This window comes from Dama dama, chromosome X (assembly GCF_033118175.1).
Source record: "Dama dama isolate Ldn47 chromosome X, ASM3311817v1, whole genome shotgun sequence".
In the NCBI taxonomy this organism is placed as follows: domain Eukaryota; kingdom Metazoa; phylum Chordata; class Mammalia; order Artiodactyla; family Cervidae; genus Dama; species Dama dama.
The window spans coordinates 57,056,778-57,081,714 of record NC_083714.1 but is presented as its reverse complement, the minus strand read 5'-3'; the positions used below and the strand labels follow the sequence as shown (position 1 = coordinate 57,081,714).

The following is a 24,937-nucleotide window of genomic DNA, read 5'->3' as shown; positions in this document are numbered from 1 at the left end:
ATGCTGGTGCCCTCACCCCACCCCTTCTCTTGCTGCCGATCCTTCTCCTCGTCCTGAGCATCTGACACCTAAGTAACAGTGGTCAGGATACGGGATTGGCCCAGAAGCCAGCAAAACCCTGGATGACGGCACTTCTCTGATGCAAGGGACACTTTCTCCACTGGTGGTCATTCCTCCGTAGCCGCACAGTGGCTCTTAGGTCCTGCTCTTTGGCATAGCTCGGCTCCACCTGCAGGACCGCCAAAGCCCACAGCACCTCTATTGGGGGCTGGTCCCTCGAGGATCCAGTCCTTGGATGTTCCTGGCCCTGCTCCTCCGGCCCCTCGTCCCGCTCCTGCACGGACACCTTCTCCTGCTCCTCTGCCACCACCACTTCCACCTCCTCGATGATGTCTTCCACCAGCCCCTGGTGCACTGGACAATCCCCACCACCTCTCCCTCCTCCAGGAGGAGGATGCGCCTGCCTCCACGGCGTCCCTGCTGCAGAAGGCAGCCTCCTCGCCTTCTGGGCCACCTGCTGCCTGATACGGGATTGGCCCAGAAGCCAGTAAGCAGTTCTCAGAGCCCCGGCACCCTGAATGCGTGGGCTCACTGCAGAGGACACATGGTCTCCGTCAACAGGAGGACCCAGGGTAGGAGGATTCTGACAAAGGTGCTTGAATCACCCTGCCTCCGTGAGCATCGCCTGGGTCTCGCATGCTGTAAGCAGAGCTGCTCTGAATGAGACTAGGACATGTGAAGTCCCCAGGCTTCCGGTCTCAGCCTGTCCGCTGCTACCCGCATGACCTGCATGCAGGGTCTGCACCCAGTGGCATGAGCCTGAGCTTCCCCACTGAGGAAAAGTGATGGTCCTGGCCACTTCACGGGTCTGCCTTGAGGCCTCATGACCTGATCGCCTCACAACCTCTGTGCCTCGTCACCTAAGGTCTCATGGCAGGAACTTTCCACCCCGCTGTAGTGCTGCAAGGGATGGACCCCACAGGACCTCGCCAGTGACTTTCTGGCCCCACGAGGGAGGTCAACATGTGGGCAACCGGGCCCAGAGCCCTCCGAGGGCCAGCCGAGTACCCCTACCACAATTGCCCTGTCTGGGGACGCCCAGAGAGACCCCACCTCCACAATCCTCTTCCATCATGCAGTGTTGTGGTCCAACAACCAGTTGAGAACATTCAGTCTGGGGTGTCCACCCTGAGGCTGGGAGTTCCCCATCTGTCGTCAGAGACCCAGTGGACTCGAAGGGATATGCATGCCCTATATCCTGGAAGAGGACCGGGAGACAGGGAAGAAGATTCAGGTAGGAGGAGCATCCGCTCCCTCTCCTACCCATGCACACCACCCTGGCAGTCAGGTCATACCAGCAATGCCAGAGTGGTACTCCTTAATGATCACTGTGTTCCTGAAGGACGGGGTTGTCCCAAAAGGACAACATCCGCTTGCAGCGGGACTGGGGAAGGCCTAGTTCCCACACCTGCCAGGACCAACCAGGAGAATGGACATGGTGAAAGTGCAGCTTTCAGGTTCCTCAGCTTGCCTGCCAGGGAGGTATCAGCATCTTGGTTTTTCCTTTACGAATGCTCATACCTAACCCATGCACACGAGTTATAGGAACCCCCACCCAAACGTGCCTGCCTAGCACCCCCACCCACCTGCCCTGAAGCTCACTCCCGGCCCTTCAAGTCTGTCATTTTGTTTAGCACCTCGTCTTCGTGGCCGCTGCTCATGAGGGGCACCTGGCATGGTTTCATAATTGGCTTTAGGTCAAGGGGCCAGTCATACCACGTGCCAGGCAAGCAAGAGTCTTGAGTGAGAGCGTTAGGCTCGGGCATTGTGAGGACTTCAGAAAAGGCTTCTGCGGCCAGGGTTCCGGGTACTCCCGCTTGGCCAGCCGCCACAATGACAGCCCCAGTGCCTGCCAGAACCTCAGACCTGCCCATCCAACTGGACCCTTGTGGTGCACTGAGAACATGGTCTTCATCCCCCAAGGGAGGATGTCTTTCTGACCGTGCCTGATGTAAACCTGGCGAGTGTGTTGGGTCCTGGCATGTCACTTGCTTAAAACTTGAGGATCTACTGTCCCTACCGCATGCTTGCTCCAGAAGCAAATGCGTGTGTCCTCGCGTTTAGGAAGAGAGCCCGGGATCTCGGGCCTGTTCCGTGGCTTCCCAATCGGTGGCATGGATGTACTGCAGTCTTGTAGCAGACTCTCTCTGGTCACTGATGACACACATTCCCCGCCAAGGTGTGTGGGGATGCGAGCCAGAATGAGCCTCCCGTAGTCTTTGCACAGACACCTACAGGCAGAAATACCCAGATCTGCTGGCATTGTGCCTGTGGAGATAACAACTCGCCCCACCCCAAATCCCCTTGGCCCCCAACTCTTGTGGCCCCCCTCAACGTGCTGGTGAGCTCAGTCCCACCCCTTCTCTTGATGCCAATCCTTCTCCTAGTCCTGAGCATCTGACCCCTAAGTCTCAGTGGTCAGGATACGGGATTGGCCCAGAAGTCAGCAAGGCCCTGGATGATGGCACTTTTCTGATGCAAGGGATGTTTCTCCTCTCTTGGTCATTCCTCCATAGCCACACAGCGGCTCCTCGTTCCTGCACTTTGGCATGGCTCAGCTCCACATGCAGGGCCGCCAACGCCCCCAGCGCCTCTATTGGGGGCTGTTCCCTCGAGGCTCCAGTCCTTGGATGTTCCTGTCCCTGCTCCTCCGTCCCCTCATCCCGCTCCTGCACGGACACCTTCTCCTTCTCCTCTGCGGCCACGACTTCCACCTCCTCGATGATGTCTTCCACCAGCCCCTGGAGCACTCGACGATCCCCACCACCTTTCCCTCCTCCAGGGGGAGGATCCACCTGCCTCCACGGCCTCCCTGCTGCAGAAAGCAGCCTCCTCGCCTTCTGGGCAACCTGCTGCCTGCAACCTCCCCGCTGGCCCTACCCTGCGGGCAGTTCTCAGAGCCCCGGCACCCTGAATGCTCGGGCTCACTGCAGAGGACACAGGGTCTCCGTCAGCAGGAGGACCCAGGGTAGGAGGATTCTGACAAAGGTGCTTGAATCACCCTGCCTCCGTGAGCATCGCCTGGGTCTTGCATGCTGTAAGCAGAGCTGCTCTGAATGAGACTAGGACATGTGAAGTCCCCAGGCTTCCGGTCTCAGCCTGTCCGCTGCTCCCCGCATGACCTGCATGCAGGTACTGAACCCAGTGGCATGAGCCTGAGCTTCCCCACTGAGGAAAAGTGACGGTCCTAGCCACTCCACGGGTCTGCCTTGAGGCCTCACGACCTGATCGCCTCACAACCTCTGTGCCTCGTCACCTACGGTCTCATGGCAGGAACTTTCCACCTGGCTGTAGTGCTGCAAGGGATGGACCCCACAGGACCTCGCCAGTGACTTTCTGGCCCCACGAGGGTGGTCGACATGTGGGCCACCGGTCCCAGAGCCCTCCGAGGGCCAGCCGAGTACCCCGACCACAATTGCCCTGTCTGGGGACGCCCAGAGAGACCCCACCTCTGCAATCCTCTTCCATCATGCAGTAATGTGGTCCAACAACCAGTTGAGAACATTCAGGCTGTGGGTGTCCACCCTGAGGCTGGGAGTTCCCCATCTGTCGTCAGAGACCCAGTGGACTCGAGGGGATATGCATGCCCTATATCCTGGAGGAGGACCGGGGAGACAAGGAAGAAGATTCAGGTAGGAGGAGCATCCGCTCCCTGTCCTACCCACGCACACCACCCTCCAGCCAGGTCATACCAGCAATGCCAGAGTGGTACTCCTTAATGATCACTGTGTTCCTGAAGGACGGGGTTGTCCCAAAAGGACAACATCCGCTTGCAGCTGGACTGGGGAGGGCCTAGTTCCCGCACCTGCCAGGACCATCCAGGAAGATGGACAAGTTGAAGGTGCAGCTTTCAGTGTCCTCAGCTGGCCTGCCAGGCAGGTATCAGCATCTTGCATTTTTCCTTTCCAAAGGCTCACACCGAACCCATGCATCCGAGTTATAGGAGCCAGCCACCCCCGGGTGCCTGCGTAGCAACCCCACCCACCTGCCTTCAGGCTCCCTCCCGGCCCTTCAAGTCCATCATTTTGTTCAGCACGTCTTCATCGTTGGCGCTGTTCATGACTGGCACATGGCACGGGTTCATAATCTGCTTTAGGTCAAGGGGCCAGTCATGCCACATGCCAGGCATTCAAGAGTCTTGAGTGAGAGGGTTAGGCTCGGGCATTGTGAGGACTGCAGAAAAGGCTTCTGCGGCCAGGGCTCTGGGTACTCCCGCTTGCCCAGCCGCCACAATGACAGCCCCAGCCCCTGCCATAACCTCAGACCTGCTCATCCCTCTGGTCCCCCTGTGGTGCACTGAGAACGTGGTCTTCATCCCCCAAGGGAGGATCTGTTTCTGACCGTGCCTGATGTACACCTGGCGTGTGTGTCCTGGGTCCTGACATGTCACTTGCTTAAACTCTGAGGATCTGCCGTCCCTGCCGCATGCTTGCTCCAGAAGCAAATGCATGTGTCCTTGCGATTAGCAAGAGAGCCCCGGGTCTCGGGCCTGTTCCCTGGCTTCCCAATCTGTGGCATGGATGTACTGGAGTCATGTAGCACACTCTCTCTGGTCACTGATGACACACATTCCCCGCCAAGGTGTGTGGGGATGCGAGCCAGAATGAGCCTCCCGTAGTCCTTTGCTCTGACACCTACAGGCAGAGATACCCAGATCTGCTGGCACTGTGCCTGTGGAGATGACAACTCGCCCCGCCCCGAAGCCCCTTGACCCCATATTCGCTTGGCCCCCCTCAACATGCTGGTGCCCTCATCCCCACCCCTTCTCTTGCTGCCGATCCTTCTCCTCGTCCTGAGCATCTGACCCCTTAATCGCAGTGGTCAGGATACGGGATTGGCTCAGAAGCCAGTAAGGCCCTGGATGACGGCACTTCTCTGATGGAGGTGACGCTTTCTCCTCTGGTTGTCATTCCTCCATAGCCGCACAATAGCTCTTAGGTCCTGCTCTTTGGCATAGCTCGGCTCTACCTGCAGGGTAGCCCAAGCCCACATTGCCTCTATTGAGGGCTGGTCCCTCGAGGCTCCAGTCCTTGGATGTTCCTGGCCCTGCTCCTCCGGGCCCTCGTCCCTCTCCTGCACGGACACCTTCTCCTGCTCCTCTGCTGCCACCACTTCCACCTCCTCGATGATGTCTTCCACCAGCCCCTGGAGCACTCGACGATCCCCACCACCTCTCCCTCCTTCAGAGGGAGGATCTGCCTGCCTCCACGGCCTCCCTGCTGCAGAAGGCAGCCTCCTCGCCTTCTGGGCCACCTGCTGCCTGCAACCTCCCCGAGGGCCCCACCGCTCTAGCAGTTCTCAGAGCCCTGGCACCCTGAATGCTCGGGCTTCCTTTGAAGAGGACCCAGTGTCTCCGTCAGCAGGAGGACCCAGGGTAGGAGGATTCTGATAAAGGTGCTTCAATCACCCTGCCTCCGTGAGAATAGCCTGGGTCTCACATGCTGTAAGCAGAGCTGCTCTGAATGAGACTAGGACATGTGAAGTCCCCAGGCCTCCGGTCTCAGCCTGTCCACTGCTACCCGCATGACCTGCATGCAGACTCTGCACCCAGCGGCATGAGCTTGAGATTTGCCAGTGTGGAAAGGATAGGGTCCTTGCCTCTCCTAGGATCTGCCTTCAGGCCTCATGATCTGATCCCCTCACAACCTCTGTGCCTCATCACTTCCCACTCATGGCAGGACCTTTCTACCTGGGGTTGTGCTGCAGGGGATGGACCCACAGGCCCTGGCCAGTGACATGCTGTCCCCACAAGAGAGTTCCCAATGGGGCCGACTGGGCCCCAAGCCCTCCCAGGGGCCGCCGAGAATGCCGACCTCAATTTCCCTTTCTGGGTTCACCTAGGGAGACCACACCTCTGCAATCCTCTTCCATCCCGCAGAGTTTGATCCAACAGCCAGTAGAGAACGTTCAGTCTGCGGGTGTCCAGCCTGAGGCTGGGAGCTCCCCATCTGTTTTCAGAGAACCTGTGGACTCAAGAGGAAATACGTGCCCTGTGTCCTGGAGGAGGACCATGGATTCAGGCAAGTAGATTCAGGTAGGAGGAGCATCTGCTCCCTCTCCCACCCACCCACACCACCCTGGAAGCCAGGTCATACCAGCAAATGCAAAGTGGTACTCCTTAATGATCACTGTGGTCCTGAAGTACGGGGTTGTCCCAAAAGGGCAACACCAGCTTGCAGCGGGACTGGGGAGAACCCAGTTCCCGCACCTCCCAGGACCAACCAGGAGGATGGACAAGGTGAAGTTGCAATCTCTCAGGGTCCTTTGCTTGCCTGCCAGGCAGGCATCAGCATCCTGTGTTTTTCCTTTCCAAATGGTCAAACCGAATGCCAGCACCCACGTTATAGGAACCCCCTCCCCCACGTGCCTGCCTAGCGCCCCCACCCACCTGCCCTCAGGCTCCCTCCAGGCCCTTGAAGTCCATCACGTTGTTCGTCTTTGTTTACGTCTGCTGGGACCCGTTCCTCTGTGGTGATGCAGTTAGGTGTCCCTGGTGGCCTTCAGGTGCTGTGTTCACACAGCCACCAGTGGAGATCTTGTGGAATCAGCACTTGTGCACCTGGACCTGCCATGGATGCAGGGAGCAGCTCAGGCCTGCCCCGGCCCCCATGTGCACCCAGAAATCCCCCAGCAGCTAGGCCCAACCTGTCCCAGCCACGGAGCCCCCACTGTCCACTTGCATGTTCCGAATGTGCCACTTGGACAGAGCCAGAGGCAGTGGTAGAGATCAGCCCATGGCACAGCCACGGGAGGCTCATTTCAGCTGTTTCTCTGCGGGTGAAGGCCCTGCCGGTGCTGGAGTGCTCCCGGAGCTCGTGGAGCCAGTGCTGTGCTGGATGAGAGAGGTAGAGCCTAATGGGCTCCCCACTCTGTCCTTCACACACCCCTTAACTTCAGGTCTTTGCTTCTACAATGGCCTGAGCGTCTTCCATGCCACCCCAGTTGGCTCTCCTGGGATCTCTGCTCTGCTTGCTACGTGCTCCTCTGACTCTCTGAAGACCCCCTCTCTGTCCCAGCTGGTGTCCCCTTTGGAGAGGGCCTATCCATGGGGCCGGAACCTGTCCTCTCTCAAAGCTTCTTCCCAGGGTGCCAGGCCCGTCCTTCTCCCCTTTTTATCCCCCCTTTCATCCTACTGTGTTACATGGAGATCTTTCTAGTGCTCTTTGTTGCCTGAGATTTCCCACCAGGAGGTATTGTGAGAACTGTTCCATGTGCAGATGTATTTGTGGGAGGAGGTGAGTTCCATGTCCTTCTGCCATCTGGCTTCAAAGTCTCATACTTGTCTACACAGAGGAGTGATATGATCCTGCTCTTGTTCTAATACCAAGTGTGCTGTCTTCAGTGGCATCCCTGTTTCTCCAACCCGTTTGCAAAGTAAGACAGTGGAGACCAGCCACACCAACTCACTGTGCACTGGAAATATGCCTGGTGTGAAAGATGGGCTCAAATGTCAATCATAGTTAGCGTTAACTTAAAAAAAGCCCTATACTTAAAATAACTTGGGTATGTAAATCTACTTTTTGAAGTGTAAGTGGTGTGAAATCTGAAATATTTTTAAAAATTTAAAATATATTACTTACTAATGAAATAACACTTCGGATATGTGTAGAAACTAAAATCTAAAAGCTACTAGAAACTTGAAAATTACATATGTGGTCAACATTATACTTCTACTAAATCTTGATTCAGACCAAACAACGGGACAAAAAAGACTTCCTTTCTTATGAGAAATAATTTTATAACCTAATCAACCTAACAAGTTGATTTACTTTATCTTTTTCTTAAATCTTCATATGTAATTTCCTCTGATCCTCCAAGTCACTGTTCAGCAGCTGTGCAGGCCTTGGAGTTTTTAAGGAGTATTTCCTGGCAGCTCTTGAAAAAACACTCACTGAAAGGTTAATCAAGTCAGTCAGACTTGCATGGTGCTTAAACAAACCCCTTTCTTCACTGAAGACTAAACAGATGCATACACTCTACCCAGAGGCTTTTATGCCATTATCATGTTCACTTTTCTTCAAGGGTATAAGAAGTAGGCCCATACTCTGAATACTGTGCAATCAACATTTTGTGTCAACACATGAAACTCCTCTTTATTTTCAGGACCTTACTGTTACTAAATTTATTCACATTAACATTCATTCCAATTGTGGTTCATGAGAAGACAGTCAGTTCTACAGGTAGGTTTGTTTGCTTAGGTACAAAAGTAGGAACCGAAAAGGACACACATTGTGAGATAGTCTGTTAAAGGTGCAAGTGCCAACTGGGTGTGTTGTAAAGAGCTTTATAGATTGATGTTTCTAGGAGACCATCAGCATGTCATCCACGTGTGCTGAGAGACTTAACGGTGCCCACGTGGTGAGAGACGGGTCACGGGAAAGTCACCACAGTTCAGGGCCTAGAGCACAGGTGAGGTCGCAGGTGTGGAGCCTCACTTCACAACTGTGACACTGAGTGGTGATTTGCAGGACTGACTCCACGTGGCTCCAGGTCAGAGCCGGGAGGATATCCCACGTAACTAAGCAACGCCTGAGCCTTACGGCAATCCTGACAACTCCTGTGACGTGGAAGTCCTATGGTGATTAATGCACGTGCTCCACCTAAACTGCGTTCGGGAATTTAACTACAGAGATTACATAATTGGAGAAGAGACTGGAGCCAATTACAGCTCCCTTTAGGAAAACACCTCAGCAGTTGCCATGGAGGCAAATTCAGTGTCTGAGGAGCACACTGATGGGCAGTGATGTCGGGGCAGGGCTGAACCTCTGTGACAGCACTGGTCTTGAGTACACTAATACCTGTAGTATATTAAACACACTCGTATGTCAGTAGTCACTGGTAAGATGATGGTCTCCACTTATGTTTTTGTACCTACAACCCAACAGGAAGTGTATTAGAACCATATCTGGAACAGAAGCAGGAGAGATGTGGGTTTCTGTGGTATTAATGACTCTGGCCAGTCCATGGCTGTGGTAATAACTGCTAATGTTCTGAACATAGCTTTGCTCAGGAGTCTATGTCTCACCTTGATAGAAAATGGCTACCTTCCAGAAATTACTTCCACAGGAAAAACTTCTACTAGAAAATATTTTGCCTGGAAATTACTTAAAATGTGATCCAGCTTAATGAAAACCCTATAAACTATACAGGAAATATGTCACAATAAAGGATCACTCAATTCTAAGTAAAGTTCAAAAGTACATTAATTTAAAATGTGGGAAAAATTTCAATATAAAATAAAAGTGTAAGAAAAATAAAAGTACAAACATTTCAAATCTTCAACATCCATAATTTAGAGATAGCAAGGTCTTTATTTGCATCATTTTATTTTCAGCTAAAGTTCCATTAACAGTGTTGTGAAAACATTTAAAAACTTGACAAATGAATCATAAAACCAATGTGGGCTCTTAAAAGTCGTATAACACAAAATATGATTTATGTTTCCTCAGAATAACATTACACATCTTAATAAGATGCAACATATTTAATATATTTGTCTTCCTGCATAAAAATGCTTGTCTCAAAGAAAGCAGCTGAAAAACAAGGGCATCTGAGGGAGCAGGGCCTAGGGCAAGCCCGCACTGCTCCTGGCACCAGCCCAGGTGCATCAGTTAAATTTATATGTAAGCGTGTTGAGGAAAACAAGTTCCCACAGCAGTGTGGACCAGTGTCAACACCCAACAAGGTCCCCAAGTTCAGATTAAGAGCCCCAGGTGCCCGAAGCCCCACCACAGAAAACCAGCCCCTCCTTTCTTCTGCAGGGCACATGCCAGGCCCTGCAGCCCAGGCCACCGCCTGCGGCAGGACGACAACGGCTGCTCTCAGGCTGCAGACGCGAGGAGAGGCCCAAGAGGTCACCCACAGATGGCTCAGGTAAGCTTTACACCAAGTCTTCCTTCCACAAGGAAAAGCAGTGCAGAACATCTAAACATGTAGGGTGGGAAAGAGCCTGGAAAGATGTAAGAGCACCTACTCTAGAAGAACAGTCTACGAAATTCAATGGGCCTCTCAGCGATTCTATCATTAACCCTGGCCAATAGTGCCTTAACCTGTGGGCTCACGGAGCACATGCAGCTCTGACACTAAAGATGAGAGGGCCCCCCCCACCACCTTCTGAAAGGATATGACTCATAGTCCAGTGTCTGAGTGAGCACTCCAGTGAGAACAAACTCTGCATTATGAACATCTGCAAGGAACAAAGACAAAACCTGTCAAACAGACGCACCTGCCCACACCCATGCATGCCAACACACAGCAGAAAAATGAACATACCTATTCCTCTGGCAAAATACTCTTGACACAAGTGAAGGTCATTTTCACAGGCTATTAAAATTATTTCTGACAAACTCTAAGGAAAAGAAAAGCAGATTCTTGGTTACTGAGCCTCATACATGACATTGATGCATTCAACAGTGTTTCACTTCTGTGCACCTTATCCTGTTTATGTTCCATGAGTTTCCTGATAGATGGTTTTTTAGACAACACTTCGCCTCCTGCACATTCCACAATCGCTTTCATGGTTGACAGACTTGGGCAGATCCCAGGAGTGATGTAAAAGTATTTCACCTAAAAGTGAAAATATGTGTACTGGTTTCAAACTGAATCTTCAGTGTGCATAATTTCTCATTCTACCCAAGAATTTTGACAAAATGACTAATTTCATGGAGCTACACGGTACTAGACCCCCCCTAGTCCCCAACCTCAAGTGGGCCTGGTGGAACCCAGACATGGAATTTCAGAAATAAGCACTCTCATAAGCTAGGTGTGAACTATAATTATTAAAAAGTGGCTAGAACTTTAATTCCTGTAAGACATGAAGTATTCTGTGATAAGAGCAAGAATAAGTACATTTTTCACAATTTCTAAAGCTCAAATGGAGCACAAAATGATTTTGATGGTTAAAATTTTCTAAAACCCTTACTCTTAAATGTACCAAAAGCACCATTTTGTTTTAAACTCCTCAAACGTTTAGAAAAACACAGACTATTTTAGGTAATGTATTCTTAACTCAGTACGGAAAATCTCTTTGGATTCCTAAGTTGGCTACTTAAGAGCAAAACAAAGAAACAAATAAAAAACCTGCCTCTATTAATCTACTAAGTCACTGTTTGACACAAAAAAATTTTTTTCCAAACTGTTCTATCTTAGAAACATGTAGAATTATTAGACACATATTCAGTTAATACTTTCTCAAGAATGGTCTCTATTTTCCAGCTGAATATACATTTTATGAGAATAGTATTAATGTAAGTTGGTAAAAGCAAAAATAAAAATGTAAATCTCTTACACACTATTCATAGCATACTCTTTGAACCTGGGTTATTTGTAATGCATCTCTCTCCATATCGATTCTCTTAGACACGGAACACACCCTAGAGGAGGCCTGACTGCACAGGGAGAGTGGGGAGAGCCTAGCTCTCTGGGTGCAAGCCGCCCACTCCGTCATGGTTGCCCAGCTGCAGCAGCTGATCTGAGCTCCAGTCCAGGCGTACCTTGAAAAGTGGAGAAACGTGGGCCCTCCTCAAGGACTCCTCCAAACTGAAGGAGAAAAGCACTTCGGCCTCTGCATCTCGGAGACGGTAGTTCTGCTCGTCTGAAAAGGAAGACAGTACAGCCTCAGAAAGTGCCTGGCACTGGGGTACACCACATGTGACTGGCTCCAGGTGCCCCAGTGAGCCATGTGCTGGCATCCACCTGTGAAACCTGTGAATGAGTAAGTCTCCCAGATTATATTTCATTTATTTTCCTCCCAAAAACTGCCAGCCAGGCCAAAGACACTCTTCCTCCCTCCTGGATCAGTGTTTCTTAGCTTTTAGGAACAAATGTCCTGAAAGCCATCCATGGACCTTCCTCTCATCCCTGGGCAGCTCCCCACCTCCCCCTCAGCTGTAACTTCACACTGTTTGGGGGCCAGAGCACCCCAACCCAGACCCAGGTGAAGAGTGCCCATGTGGAGGGACAGGCTGGGAACCAGGTTCATGGCCAGCTTGTGCTCACAAGGACCAGTGACTCCAGAGCCACTGGAATCCAACTGAGAGTTGATTAGCCACATTTTACAGATGTACCAAAAACAAGTTCCTTTTATACACGTATAAGAACATCAATTTATAAAGAATGGTTTTACCAGATTTTGAGGATCTAAGAATTTTTAAATAATACCCAATTTTTCAAAAAGTAAAGATCACAAAATGTTTTCATCTTCTTATGAATACATCTCATTCAGAAAAGCATTCCATCATCATAACCAAACTAACTGTCCAGGGTCAGGTTGAGTCAGACGACAGGCTGCGTATGTCACTTGCCCTTCTCTTTTTAAAACAACACGATAAAAATGAGAAGACCATTCTCAGCTTAGACAACATAGTTGCTGCCTCCATCATGTCACTCAGGAGACACTGAGATTTAATGACTGCTAGAAATGCAAGTCCATCAGCCACCAGCAGAAAAAGAAGGCACTACACTAGGTGAAAGAAGAGAAGAATGTCTAAAAAGTGAAGTTAAGAAATGAACAAAGAAGTACTGTCATGCATGAAGTGATATACTTAAATGAAGTGATGTATCTGAAATGCTAGTTTCTACAGCAGAATGAAGGTTGCTGTGCCTGCTGAAGAGCTGTGAGGGAGGACAGGAAGCAGTCCGTGTTTAAGGTGAGAGATGACACTGAAATGAACACAGTAGCTACAACAACCCTGGGTTTCTAAGAGGAGAAGCTGAGTTACATTAACTTGGTTGGAGTTGTGGCAAGAGTCAAACTTTCCAGAGCAGTGTAAAGGGCATGTGTATTCCAAAAAGAAATAACCTATACAATTGGTGTCTCAAACTAAATAGATATAAATACAAAATGTCAAAATACCCCTCCCCCATGATAGGAAGCGTCCAGTCTTAAAGCTGTCAGAGCCCAGGCGGGGGCAGTGTGCTGCAGGGGTGGGAAGGCAGGGGTGGCCAAAGGAGGCTGACTACATGGGACTCCTCCAGGAATGTATCATCCTGTATGTATCATCAGGGAAACAAGGCAGGGCTACAGAGCTCTTCCCCAGTACTTCCTGAATTACCACAACCTTCCTATTTCACAGTAAAATGCACAGATATCAAATGCCTCACTGGGACATGAAATAATTTGTTATTTATCCATTTAAATTCACAGAGTTAAAAAATGAACTTGATGTGTGCTGGGATGAAAATGGAGATAAATTTGAAGGCAAAAACCCTCCTAACTGGGCATCCAGTGCACAGGGTGCGGCTCGGCCTCTTACTGATGAACTTCTGGCACTTGAAGCACTCCTCCAGCCACTCTGGGGTGACCATGTGCTTCACCATGGAAACGGCCATCAGGAACTTGACGGTCTGCTTCACCTTGCTGGCGATGAGGTGGGTGCACTTCTGTGCAGACTCGGCAACCTCCCCACCCAGGATGTGGAGCTTCTGGGGGCCGGGAACACAGAGCAGAGGTGAGACCATCTGGTCTGCAGAGCCGCCTGCCCGCCCTCAGCCCGGGACTTGTCTAGACCATGAATGGGCTCTCGGCTGCCCAAAATGGTGAAAGCGGTGAAGCCAGAACCTCCCAGGCTGTCTACGCCGAAGTGAGTATTGATAAGGCAAGTTAAGACACAGTCTCTAAGAAATGATGACATAAAAATCGACCTAAGACATAGACATGTAAAAGATGATCTCTTTATACCCAATTTTAAAAGTAAAAAATAATTTATAGTAGCATTTATAATTATTTCTTTTCCTTAAAAAAATAAAGGGAAATGTTTGAATCCCTGTGACACAGGTCAATTATACTTTAACCATCCCCTCCCCAGACACAAGCCCACAATCCCTCCTGGTGTTACTTCCAGAAGTGCAATTAATGTAAATAAATACAAATACACCTGTGATCCCTGGGCCTGCCCCACCAGAGAGAACAAGTCTTGAGAAGATGGTGGGTTCATTCAGGAAACCTGAAGGGGCAGAGCTACCCTTGTAAGCTAATGTCCTTATGAAAATGTTTCTTGTGCAGCTTTGCTAATGTTTGATTACAAGACTGCTTTTGGTCTCCTCACCTGAGTCATCCTAACAAGAAAGAACGCATCTAAGGAGGAAGTAGCAGCAAGAATGAGGCCGGAAAGCAATGATGTAATGATGACGCAGTTTATAAATAAACATGATGAACAACGTTACAACATGATATTCCTGATTACATGTTAACCTAATAAAACTGCTATCCTAAAGCAAGTATAAACAGAAAGGAACATTCATTAAAATCTTTATGCAAAACAGAAGGAAATTTCACCTTTATGTACTCTTGAACTTGAACAGACTCAAATCCAGTGAAAAGCACAAAAGGGGTCAGTTCCGGTGGTAACTTCTTGGAGGGAGGTGGAATGTCTTCGATTCTATGAAACACACATAGAAAAGAACGGCTATTACTTCCCTAATATGTTCTTTACCAAACAAGATATTTTAATTTTAACAGCGTTAAGAAGCTCTGAGAGCTTTACCTGTGTGTGGTTTTCTGTTCTTAAAGGGAAAGTGCAGTGACTCACCTGCCCTTTCTTTCCCACCATTTATACAAAGTCACCCCAAAGAACTCTCACCTGCCACCCGTAGGGGAAGGGCTGATAAGGCACTACCCCCCACCCCCCAGCCTGCACTGTCCCTGGGGGTCTGTGAGGGTGGAAGGGAGGACTTCCAGGGCACTCTTGGTCCCCAGTCCCCCACCGTATCCCACAGGCCCCATCTCACCCCAGAAGCTCTGACGCAGAGCAAAGCTGGTCAACTCAAGCACACACTCTATATTAAACTTCTTTGCTTAAATTTGTTCAAGCCCTATTTTTAGCTTATATTTGAGACAGTCTATGAAATAAAAAAAAAATCTGTAGTGTTTTAATGATGTATATAATCACATAATTAGGCTTTTGCTAAAGAATCCAACAATCCCTGGATTGGGTGGCTGTGGGGACTGGAAGGAGGGGACTGAGGAGCAGGGAAAAGACAAACACCCTCACTCAATGCAGCTCAGAGGGTCTCTTGGCTCTAGTTAAACCACCGGCTTACCTCCACCAGGTGAGACCAGAACAAGTCTGACAACACCCCCGCCCCAGCCCCACAGAGGGGGCTCCATCCCCTATCCTGAACTGGGTCAGGGGTCGGACATGGGCTCCTGGGCACACACTGAGGATGCCTAGAGCTGGGTTCCAGTCCCCCTGCCACTGTCCCACCACAGCAGCTCGTTTCACACAATGGGGGTTCTGGCAAGATAGAAAAAAGATAAAACAGAAGATTGGACTTTTTTTTAATAAGAAAGGAAAAGACACTGGCTATTCCCCGTTTATCTCCAGTGATGAAACGAGACATGTCATGATACAGCTGCAATGCAAGCAGCACATCCTTCCAAGTCCTGGTGATTTAGTCGCTCAGTCATGCCCACCTCTTTGTGACCCCATGGACTGTAGCCTGCCCGACTCCTCTGTCCATGAGGATTCTCCAGGCAAGAATACTGGAGTGAGTAGCCATGCCTTCTTCCAGGGGATCTTCCCGACCCAGGGACTGAACCCATGTCTCATGTCACCTGAATTAGCAGGCGGGTTCCTTACAACTAGTGTCACCTGGAAAGCCCTTCCAAGTGAAAATCTTAGGGATTTCCCCAACTGCCACCAGTTCCTAGAACAGACTGTAAAAGATCATCAACCATTAAAAAAACAAACAAAAAACAAACAAACAAAAAAAAAAACAAGGTGATTCTTCCTACCTGGCACTTTTGGAAGAAGGCTGGATATTAGTTACTTCATTCTGCTTCGGTTTGGGAGGTAGTCTTACACCCTGTAATTAACAGATGATTTACCTTAGTCAACCACCCCAGTAACACAGCAGCTTTTGAGTGCTTTCTACCCATCTCACCACATACAAGAAACATTCCCCAAGGAACACCTGGCAGAGACCACCAGCACATGCAACTGTCCAGGGAGGCCCTGGTGCTGGCCACCCTCTCTATTCACCAGACCCAACAGTTCTTAAGATGTCTTCACCCCTCTCCTAGCACTTGTGATAGATTTAATCCTCAACCTTGAACTTTTCAAAACACTTTTTACTTCAAATATTTTATGTCTCAATGGAATCTGGAAAACACAATGATTGCAATTACACCCCTCCAGAAAGACAGAGGTTCCCCTATAAGGGTGCAGGACGGTCGGGTCACAGGACACTGGAGGGGAAGGCAGGCCTCTGACAGCCACTCTGTTTCTCGGGCACAGCGCCCATGCTCCTAAAACCAGCTGGAGGCCCTGACGTGCAGAGATGTGGAGCCCAATGGGGAGCCAGTGCCCCTAGAGGCCCCCACAGCTAGCCTCGCACTGTGGCTGCTGCCCCCTCACCCCTTCCTTGCCTCTAACCCAGTCTTTCTTACACAAGCACACACATTTATGTTCTACTATGGGGAGCAACCACCTCTCCATCTGAGATGAGGGTGGAGATGACCCTCCCCACCAAGGGAAAGGCAGCCCTATCAGAGCTGCCTACCAACCAACCCCTGGCACTCCAGTGCAGAACAGCCCATCCTGAAGGCAGCCCATCAGAGGCCCCAGCCAGTGGCCTGGAAGTCCACTGCCACAGTGAAGCGCTGCGGTCAGGGCTGACACTCTGGCGCCCCAGTTCCCACCTCCTGAACACCATGGAAACACACGGTCTCCCTGTATTCTGCTCTGCGGTTCTGTAAGCACTCACATAGCTCTCTGAAGAAGTCATGGGGCTAATGTGTGTCATGTGACTGAGTAACTCCCAATATCATCAACGGAGAGGACAAAGACACAGGGTGCACTGAACAGCTTATGACAGGCGAGAAGATTCAGCCCTCATTGGTCATGACGGCCAATTACTAAAAGAATTAGTTACAGATACAAACATATCCCTACTTCTTTGTAACACAGTAACAGCCACAGTAAGATGACTAAGGTGACATTCCATCAGCAACTCTGCTGACACTTTCAACGGAACTCTCCAAGCATCTGAAGAGAGAAACAGGTTACTTTTCAGAAACACTTTGTACATAAAGGAGCCCTTATCAATGTAAAAGCCCTTTCAGGACACACACACACACATTATTATAAAACAGGTTAACAATAAGGACCTGCCATATAGCACAGGGAACTCTACTCCGTACTCTGTAATAGCTATGTGGGAAAAGAATCTTTAAAAAAAGTAAACATATGTACAAGTATGACTGATTCAGTTTGCTGCACATCTGAAACTAGCACAACATTATAAACCAACCGTATCCCAATAAAGAAATTAAAATGGAAGTGTATCAATAATAGCAGAAATGAGAAGCCTCTCCAGGTGTGGGTCATCCTGGACACAGAGTGGTTCAGGTGATGGCCTCCAACAAGGGGACCGTAAGGACTATTCCTGAGTTTACAGGGAAGCCTGGCGGGGGCCGAGTGTTCCATACGAGACAAAGCTGAGCAAACCAGCAGCCTGTGGCCCAGTGCAGGCACCGCCCACCTGCATGTGCTGAACCCCAGACAGTTCCGGGAGCCCCGTGGTCTGGCGTCCTAGAAACTGACTGTGAGGAGCGCAGCATGTGGGGGCGGCAGCCCGGCTGGGCCCTCAAGGACACGTGTCCACTGAGGAAGGGCCTGGCGTCTGCACCATGGCTTCAGAGTGGATGTCATAGCAAGGTCTGTCCCAGGGAAGCAGGCTGGCTGTGGCTCAAAACCAAAAAGGGATTTCTTGCAACTGAGACCTTTAGGACCAGAACTGGACCTTTAGGACCAGAACTGGACGGGCTCCTTCATGGAAGCACATGTTAAAGCAGCATTCGAGTGACCACTTCCTGGAGTGACGCTCAGGTGGGTAAATGGTGTTAAGCACCATCTGGTGTACAGTCAGGGCAGTGGGCCTTCCTCAGGATCTGTGCAGCAGAAAGTGGGGGCAGGGGGTGCCGTTTCTCACAGAGCAAGTTAAATGAGAGCTGGCTTGAAAGACAAGATCAAAAGGCTTTCTAGTGTTCCTTCCACTTCTGAGAGTCCATTAAAAAAAGAAAACAAAAATACAAGCCAACAAAACTTCTGGGCTCACTGCAGTGGGAGACAGAGTGGAGAGGAAACAGGAGAGGAGATAAAAACCGACGTGACCCTGAAGTCAAGAGCAGTGTCTGGAGCCCCAGCCCACGGCCACAGGGAGTTGGCCTGCTTACCCAGGAGGTTCACCACCAGGTGTGGGGTCGGGGCAAAGGGGTCCTGCAGGCCAAAGGCGGTGTAGCAGCCATACTGTGTCTGCTGCAGGGCCTCGAAGTTCCCCAGCAGGATGTCCCCCAGCCACTTGACATTCACTCACGGGATCTGCCACTCTTTGGCTTTCTCGTACTTTAAACCAGTTGGTCTTTTTCGGTTGGGGTCGGGGGGAGAGAAAACACATTCATTAGAGTTACCGGTGTTCAAATTTGTACTTCTGTTAACACAAACCAGCCCACACTTGCTCACGCTGGACATGGCAGGGACGGTTCTGCAGAGCTGATTGGGCTGTAAGGAGGTGTCCATGTGATCATGAGGTCATCGCCCACCCTGCTTTCACCTCACCACTGTCACCTAATTTGACTGCAGCCTCCTTAATCATATGATTTCATTCTTCTGCTAACATTACGACAAATATCACTGCCATTCTTTCAACAGACTCTGACGTCCACCATGGAACTCTGACAGACTGAGATTTCCAGAATGGCCCTGTGCAGGCCGAGACAAAACCTCGGCTGACTGAGGGACCCTCAGAGGCCCTGCGCAGGCCGAGACAGAACCCTAGCTGACTGAGGGACCCCGAGAGATCCCATGTGGGCTGAGACAGAACCCCGACTGACTGAGGGACCCTTAGAGGCCCTGTGCGGGCAGAGAAGGAACCCTGGATGACTGAGGGACCCAGAGTGGTGCCAAGCAGGCTGAGGGCAGACGTGGCAGTGGCTGTGTTTACTCTCTGCAGATGAGGATGGTGTTGCTGTGGCACAGGTAGCCCGTGTACTTGGCTCCTGCCAGATACACCATTCGCTTCAGGTCGTCCCTGTCGCTGTCAACGAACCCAGTCACAGAGATAATCTGGGGGGGAAAGGTCCAGTAAGGTCAAGATGTAATGATGGTTTAACCCAGTTAGTATGACTCTTTCTTCTCCCTGTTGGTTGCGCTACAGACACACGTGTTTCCATTCCTCCTCTGGCATTGAGGGGCACTTGGTGACATCACCTCTGAGAATGCTGTCACTGCTGACAATGCTGCCCATGAGACAGCAAGGGGGGACGGAAAGCAAACATACCAAATGGAGAATGCCTTCCTGTGTTAGCATGACACTGTTCCAATCATGTTAATGAAGTTACTTTACTAAGCCTATGAATATTGGTCAGTTCTTCTTTCTGATCCCGGTTTTGGGCTCATCTGACAGGGAGAACCGACAGGAGATGATGTCTGCCCAGCTGTGGCCACTTCTGGTGTCAGACACTCAATTGTAAAGTGAAAGTGAAGTCACTCAGTCATGTCTGACTCTGCGACCCTATGAACTGTAGCCCTCCAAGCTCCTCTGTCCATGGGATCTTCCAGAAAAGGATACTGCAGTGGGTTGCCATTTCCTTCTCCAGTGGATCTTCCCAATCCAGGGATTGAACCCAGGTCTCCTGCATTGCAGGCAGGAGCCACCAGGGCGTAGGCATTTATTAAACAGTGTCAAAGACTTGGGGGAACCTGTTAAATGTCAGGAAGCTGTGACTGTGACAGGGGGACAGAGAAGGAAACAAGATGCTGATTCTGTTCAAGGAGGCAGGGAGAGCCTTAAATGCTGGGAGCACGGCTTGTCCCCCAGCAGGAAGGCCAGTGGAAAGTGCAGTGCCTGATGGGGCGACACCAGCTTCTTCTTCTTCAGGACCATGTTCAGCCAGTGCGCCGTGATGCACCTCTTCCTCTCCTTTATCGCCTGCAAACACAACAATACGGGCCGGTCGTTGGGGGCTTTACTGCAGGTGACATACAGAACTGTAAGGCTGTGTAACTACAAGGTCATTTTTACTGGAAGTCCAATAAATATAGGAATTTCAGGAGCTTAGCACTCAATTTACTAAATTAATAAACTACAACAGTGTCACAGGTTAACTTGAACACAACCTGAAACACAGGAACAAGAGCCAACCACGGGGAGGAGAGCTGACAGCCCAGGAAATGACTTTAATCATGGAAAGAGATGACACTCCCAATCATCAGAATTCAAATTGCCCCGTGAGAACACGGCAAGTTATGAAAACGTAACTGCCCCTGAAGTTAACCATGGGATGACCCCTATGTGCTCTTCACCAGGCGTTTCTCAGAGGCCATGTACCACATACACACTGCATTTCTCAGAGGCCATGTACCACATACACACTAACGGCAGTCAGTCCATGAACAAGAACCCATCAGAGAAGAACAGAAATGAGCCCTGAGGGGATGAGGGCAGGACGCCCCTAGGGGGAGCTGCCTGTCAGCAGCTCTGAGCGACCCTGCTCCCGCCACTCCATGCTCAGGTGGCCCTGCCAGGGTGGACGGTGTCCACCTTCCCCTCATTGGGAACCTGCCTTTCCTCCCCAGTCCTCACAGACAGAGAAGCCAGGGGCCAGAGGTGTCCACACGCCAAAGGTGGATGGAAACCAGTGAGAAGCGGTTTCCTGTCTTCTGAGGTGGGAGAAAGACCTTTCCAAGCATGGCCGTCCCAGCATCTCTCAGAGCCCCCCAGTCCCAGAAGAGCTGAGCCCTCACCTGTGTGAACAGCCTGCTGACCTGGCTCTCACAGAGCAGGTGGGTGCAGCGGCTCAAGAACGTGGGGTCCATGGCTCCTCCATGTGTCTGGATAATCTGCACACACATGAGACCCACAGTCAGTCAGCTCCCACGCCTGGGGAAGAGGGACTTGTGATCTCCAGTCGGACAGCAGTTCACGAGACCCACCACATTATGTACACAGTGTATTTCGCAAAGTGTGAATGAACTATCAGTTATATCTATGGGCTTTCCCACCCAGCACTACATAGCAAAAGTGAACTCTAAGCCCCGTTTCATCTGAACTTCTGGAGGAAGAGTGGGATGCTCTCTTTCTAAGACAGGGCGCTGTGGATGTTTTAGATAAACCAGCTGATCTGAGCTGTGGGGCATCCCACGTCTCAGGGGGCCAGCTGAACCCCAACCCCTACCCCAGGTGCCATGAGCACTTCCCCTGCTGGGACAGCGAGAAAGGTGTCAGACATCGCCAACTGGTCCCTGGGGCCAGAAGCACTGCCTTTAAGAAACTTTATTCTAAAAGGAAAAAAAGAAAGCAAAGTAAGATGAAGTTAAATTCAGCTTCTGAATTTCTGAATTTTTTGATACCGTCCTGTATCCCAACTGCAGTGGTTACACAGTCGTGTGGCACTGAGGGGAACACCGTTACCAAAAGGGTGAGAACTTCTTGGGTTGGCAAAAAAGTTCCTTTGATTTCTTTAACTAAAAGACATACTTTTTACCTGCCCCAAGAACTTTACTGAACAATGTATTCACTGTTCTATTCCACTACTGTCTTCCATTTTCCAGGCAACTACATAATTCCATTTTCCCAAGACTTTTTATCTTTCTGAGCAAAGAACTGTTCCAGGTGCCTTTTACAGTCTTCCAGACAATTAAAAAAAATTTTTTTCCAGTAAGAGAATCTTGTAAAGACCAAAATAAATGGAAATTCAAAGGTGCCATGTTTGGTGAATAAGGTGGATGAATCAGAACTTTCCAGACAAGCTCTAACAGTTTTTGCCTGGTCATCAAACATCAACGAAACATGCGGTCTTGAGTTATCTTGATGGAAGAATGTGAGTTTTCTGTTGGTTAATTCCTGGTGCTTTTCATCAAGGGCTGCTTTCAGATGGTCTAATCAGGAGGAGTACTTGTTGGAATTAATCGTTTGGTCTTCCAGAAGGAGCTCACAACAGAGGACTCCCTTCCATTCCCTCCATATACACAATACCACCTTCTTTGGTGTGGTTGGTGGTAGTTCATTTCACTTGCCCCCAAATCTCTTCTGTTCATTATTGTACAGTATTGCTTCATCACTGGTCACAATTTGTTGTAAAAACAAAACGTTTTTTGTTATGTTTCAGTAGAGAACTGCATGTGGAAAAATAGTCAGGAAGGCTTTTTTCGCTTCTCTTTTGTGGAACCCAAACATCAAAGTAATGAACACCGCCAAGCTGGTACAATTCATTCTCAGTGCTGGATTTGGATATTCTGAGTATGTCGGCTATCTCACATGTGGTATAATGTTGACTGTTCTCAGCTAACATCTCGATTTGATCGCTATCAACTTCAATGGGTCTACCCAGCTGAGGGGCACCATCCAGCAAGAAACCTCCAGCAGGAAACTTTGCAAAGCACTTCTGGCACGTTTGATCAGTCACAGCACCTTCTCCATACACTGGACAAAGCTCTCTTTTTTTTCTTTTCAGTTGTGCTTTTACCTTTCTTTAATTAATTAAGCATAATATGCCCGAAATATTCCTTTGTTTCTTTCATCTTCAATATTAAAATGGCTACACAGAAATTCACCAATTTTGATAACTGTTTAAAAGAATGCACACTGATAAGACAGCTGTCACAGAACAATCTAACAAAATTGTTTTGCATGAAGTTAAAGTCACTTAAGTGCTATCAGAGCCATCTTACAGTAAAAACAAATGAGCTTGTTGGCCAACCCAGCGGTTATAGGTGTAGGCACAAGTGTCTGTGTGTGCACAGGTACATGTATCTCAGTGACCTCACCCTTTTCCAGGTGGCCAGCAGCTGCTTGTCAGACACCTGCTCTGGATAATCCATGATTGCAAACACACATCCCAGGAAGAAGCCTTCTTCTGGGACTAGAACAGAATTATACAAGGAAAATGAATTAGAACCCCCATTCTGTGAATGTGTGCACAAAACATGAAAAAGTTCAGAGTTTGATGTGAATTTATGAAGTTAGTCATGCTTTCCCATGATGTCTCCACCAGTAGTCTGAGGACCTCTGCAAAAGTTCCCACAAATACAGCTGCTACAAATGGAGCTACTCAATCACCAATATTACGTGATTCAAAACTGGGAACCACCAGAGTTTATGTCTGGGTGCTGAGTGCTCCAAGTGGTCCTTGAGACAGCACACCATTCCAAGGACACCAGTGTTCACTTCAGGGTAGGGATGGAGGCCCAAACCACCGGAGAAACCTAACAATTCCTAACTATAGCTCTTATTTTCTAAGTATTACCCTGACATGAATCCTTAGCCTGCCCTCAAATGCTCTCAGAGAAGGTACAAGGGTTTCAGGAGAGGGAAAGACAGAGATGCATATTACTAACTCTCCACTGCTAGGTCATGTCCAAACAGCGGGGGCTGAGCCTGCGCCTGGGCAGCAGGGTCTTCAGGGCCTGGGCAGTCTGGCCGGGTGGCTGTACTTTTGGCATCGACTGCATCTGCTGCTGCAAGTGGGCAAGCTGCTGCTGCAGGGGCGGCTGGGGCTGCTGGGGGAACTGGTGCAGGTGGGCCTGTGGTGCCGGGAATGGGTACAGCAGGGGTGGAGAGTAGGGCTGCTGCAGCAGGTGCCACTGCTGGAACTGCAGGAGCTGCTGGGGCTGCAGGTGCAGGATGGGGTGCGGGGCTGGGGCTGGCTCCAGGGCCACCTTCACCTGGCTGAGCAGCACCATGCTCAAGGGGCCCTGCTGGCCTTGGTTCACCTGCTGCTCCAGCGTCTTCATCGGCACCAAGAGGGACTGCAGGATCTGGAAGCAGAGATCAGGCAAGGTTGTGTCAATAGCTGTGCCCTCAACTCACAGGCCCCTCAGAGAGCAGAGCAGCACACCCTACACGCCGTGGGCTAACTCTCAACAGCAGGAGGTTTCAGACACACCCACGGTCCCCCCATGTGCATACACACTGCCAGCTCACTGAAGTGAACATACTCATACTTGAGACCTCTTCACCAAAACATGAAATGGAATAAGTAAGTAAAATGGAAGAGGCTACTGAATGGACATGGGCAGATATACACCCTGGAGTGGCTGACTCGCTCCAGAGCAGAAGGACTGGAGTGGGAGATGTATGCTGTTCTGTCCCGCTGACCCCCACAGTCCTGCTGTAAGCCCAATGCCCTGCCATGCCCCGCCTTACCCGGGCCATAAAGCCTGCCCAAGCATCCCTCCCACAGCTGCCGTTTCCCAACAAAGGGTCCAGAGGACGCCAAGACCCCACCTGCATGAAGGCACAGGACTCTGCAATGGTGGGCAGCAGCTGCCAGCCATCCCCGTCTGCGGCCGCCCTGCTCTGCCACACACACAAGGGACAGGAGAGACCCAGCCCCAGGGCTGTGCATGCGGGTAGCCTTCCCCAGGTCAGAGGCCGGTGCACAGCTGTCCATTCCCCGTCCTCAGGGTGAGGTGGGGCCCTGCACACACACTGGACAGAAGACCACAGGCTGGAGCTCACGCAGGCCATGGTCAAGAGTATGCGAACCAAGAACTTCCAGATGTTCAAGATGAAGGCAGAGGAAGCAGACATCAAATTGCCAACATCCACTGGATCATAGAAAAAGCAAAAGAATTCCAGAAAAAACACCTACTTCTACTTTACTGACTATGCCAAAGATCCTGACTGCGTGGATCATAACAAACTGTGGAAAATTCTTAAAGGGATGGGAATACCAGACCACTGTACCTGCCTCCTGAGAAATCTGTATGCAGGTCAAGAAGCAACAGTTAGAACTGGGCATGGAACAATGGATTGGTTCAAAATTGGGAAAGGAGTATGTCAAGGCCATAAATTGTCACACTGCTTATTTAACTTATATGCAGAGTACATTATGTGAAATGATGGGCAGGATGACTCAAAAGGTGGAATCAAAATT

The 24,937-nt window shown here is 50.1% G+C and overlaps 1 protein-coding gene across 1 annotated transcript; it reads right to left on the bottom strand.

Annotated features, from left to right (window-relative positions):
* Positions 1-4,899: 4,899 nt before the first annotated feature.
* On the bottom strand, positions 4,900-24,528 carry LOC133052669 (PAX-interacting protein 1-like). Its single transcript, XM_061137572.1, is given in 19 exon segments — positions 4,900-5,320; positions 6,706-6,892; positions 9,714-9,886; positions 10,171-10,246; positions 10,333-10,408; positions 10,492-10,626; positions 11,553-11,653; positions 13,314-13,482; positions 14,336-14,438; positions 15,794-15,864; positions 16,978-17,045; positions 18,236-18,420; positions 19,003-19,124; positions 19,852-19,989; positions 20,805-20,900; positions 22,827-22,921; positions 23,397-23,456; positions 23,459-23,816; positions 24,205-24,528. Coding segments are annotated over 19 exon segments (2,958 nt in total).
* Positions 24,529-24,937: the final 409 nt, after the last annotated feature.